This window comes from Chrysochloris asiatica, unplaced genomic scaffold, assembly GCF_000296735.1.
Source record: "Chrysochloris asiatica unplaced genomic scaffold, ChrAsi1.0 scaffold00112, whole genome shotgun sequence".
Lineage (NCBI taxonomy): Eukaryota > Metazoa > Chordata > Mammalia > Afrosoricida > Chrysochloridae > Chrysochloris > Chrysochloris asiatica.
The window spans coordinates 8067286-8069758 of NW_006408630.1; the positions used below are offsets into that span (position 1 = coordinate 8067286).

General features: G+C 33.7%; 1 protein-coding gene across 1 annotated transcript in view; it reads left to right on the plus strand.

Annotated features, from left to right (window-relative positions):
• RXFP1 (relaxin/insulin-like family peptide receptor 1) overlaps positions 1-2473 on the plus strand; it is a 100677-nt gene that overhangs the window by 46692 nt on the left and 51512 nt on the right. The window contains exons 6-8 of the mRNA XM_006867936.1: positions 1382-1453; positions 1543-1614; positions 2186-2260. Coding sequence (XP_006867998.1) covers positions 1382-1453; positions 1543-1614; positions 2186-2260 — 219 coding nt within the window. The remainder of the gene's footprint in view (positions 1-1381; positions 1454-1542; positions 1615-2185; positions 2261-2473) is intronic.

The following is a 2473-nucleotide window of genomic DNA, read 5'->3' on the forward strand; positions in this document are numbered from 1 at the left end:
TTCTTAAACACAACCAAACACTGAGCTTAGAGACTGGACCATAGTTTCAGAGGTTACCAAGGTCAGTTGGCATAACATAATCCATAAAGATAATGTTCTACATCCTACTTCAATGAGTCTTAAAAACTCCTGAGGTCTTACAAACTCCTGAGGACCATATATGGTAAAACTGTTGGTCTCTCTCTGCTGAAAGAAAGAAGAATTATAAGAATTAAAGACACATGGAAATAATTAGTCTATTGAACTCTTGGACCACAAGAACATCAGTCTCCATGACCCTGAGACTAGAAAAATTAGATGGTGCCTAGCTACCACTATCAACTACTCTGAACAGGATTGCATTAGAAGGTCCTGGACAGAGCAGGAGAAAAATCTGGAAAAAAAAAACAAACTAACTAAAAATTACTGTTAAAACTGCATTTCTGATTGATTAGAGATTGTTGGAACCCTTGAGACGATAGTTGTTGGTCATCCTTCATGTCTAGAAATGAACTCACCCTCATGGCTCAATTTTCAGTCAAACAATAGGCCTACAAGGGGAACAATAACACTAAGGAGGTACAGACACCTTAGAATAATCAACCATATGAGATGAAGAGGGCAGCATTCACCCAAAGACAAAGTTCAGAAGGGTTAGCAGGAAAAGGAGGAACGGAAACAGTAAATACAGAGAATTGGGATAAGTGATATTACAGTTTGGGGATTGTAATCAATGACATGAAACAAAATGTGTATGAATTGATTGGATGGAAAACTGAAAGCTTCACCCAATTAACAATAAAAAGTAAAAAAATAAAATAAAGTAGAGAGAGAACCCTCTGAAACATTAAACAGGAAGTATTAAAGCTATTCCTCACACCTTCCTGAGGCCAATTGGACATCATGTCTGCAAGGGAAGGGAAAAAGTGGCTCTAACACGTGCCATCACCCTTAGCTATCCTAAGGATTGGTGCTCCACAGTCCCTACCACTAGCAAAATCAGGTGTTTTCTGCTCTTCAATGACAGAGCAACCATATGCCATATACCCTTTTCTTTTCTCCTATATTGCTGTAATAACATATTCACAGTCAGTGTCCCCTGTAGACTTTAAATCCCTCAATGAAAGGAATGACACATCTAGCACAATGCCACAGAGCAGACACTCAGAACAATTTGAGGAGTAAATGAGTAGATAAATGAAGAAATATGTTCATTAATTTTGGTAAGAAAATGGAAAGTCGACATGATAAGGTCAATGATAAGCTTTCAGAGGCTCAATGGCAGAAGGATGTCATGATGAGATTCATATATAAAGAAAATTTAAATAGATTTTTTTTTAACTTTCCTTATTATAAAACATCAAGAAGGTACATTTTATTCTATTTATTTCTCCATTTTCAGATATCTCAGTCATAACAGAATAACCGTCCTGAACCCAGGTGTTTTTGAAGATCTCTACAAATTAGAATGGCTGTATGTTTTATTTATGTGACATTTTATAAAATTAACTATTATAATCTAAAAGTATATAAATGAATCAATTGTTTTCCTTCTTCTGGCAGGATAATTGAAGATAATCAGCTCAATCAAATTTTCCCAGAAACATTTAGTGGACTGAATTCTCTTTTTCTCTTGTAAGTATTAAACTAAATTTTGCATTTGAAAGAAAGTATATGAATAAAAATTACTGCATAAAGTTAACAGAATTAAATTGGAAATTGTTAAAACGCAAAAAAGGCCTTTTGAGCTGGAAACCATTTCTTCATCATATTCTGTAAGATTGTTTTGTAGTTTTGTAAATTCGAAAAATTTTCTAAAACTTTCTGCCTTCTGGAATGTCAAGCCACCAAAACTGAATACAACTTAACTACCATATTTTTTTTTAATAGTCTTAAGTCAACCATTAGTGTTAATCATGGTAAAGAAAACTTGCGCTCACTTAAAACTACTCCTTTCTGCTACCCACTGTTGAAGGACATAGGCTACTAACATTGCTGCTCCTTCCTATAACTGCCACTTGTCAAAATTTTGTTACCAGAAAGCACATAAATATGATAGGACTTACAGTGGAAAAATTAGAAGTACAAGACAGTTAGCTTAGTTTATTTTCATGGCTTCAAAAAAGCAGTACCACATTTTACTTAAAATAAGAAAAGAACCAAACACAAAAAACATGTGACTTCTCCTGTTTCTTCTCTTTCTCAGAGTGCTGATGAATAATGACCTCACCCATTTGCCTGATAAACCTCTTTGTCAACACTTGCCAAGACTCCATTGGCTGTAAGTTGCTGATCTCTTTTTTAAAGTCAACTACTTTTTCTGTTTTGCATCATTCACTTTGTATAATGATAAACTGTTAATATCATATTACATTTTATCATGTTGTTTTAGTATGATTTTTATGTTAAACATCTCCACTCTCTAAACTAACTCTTCTAAACTCTCACCCAAATAAAAAAAAAAAATTTTTTTTAATTAAATGTTTTTATTTTG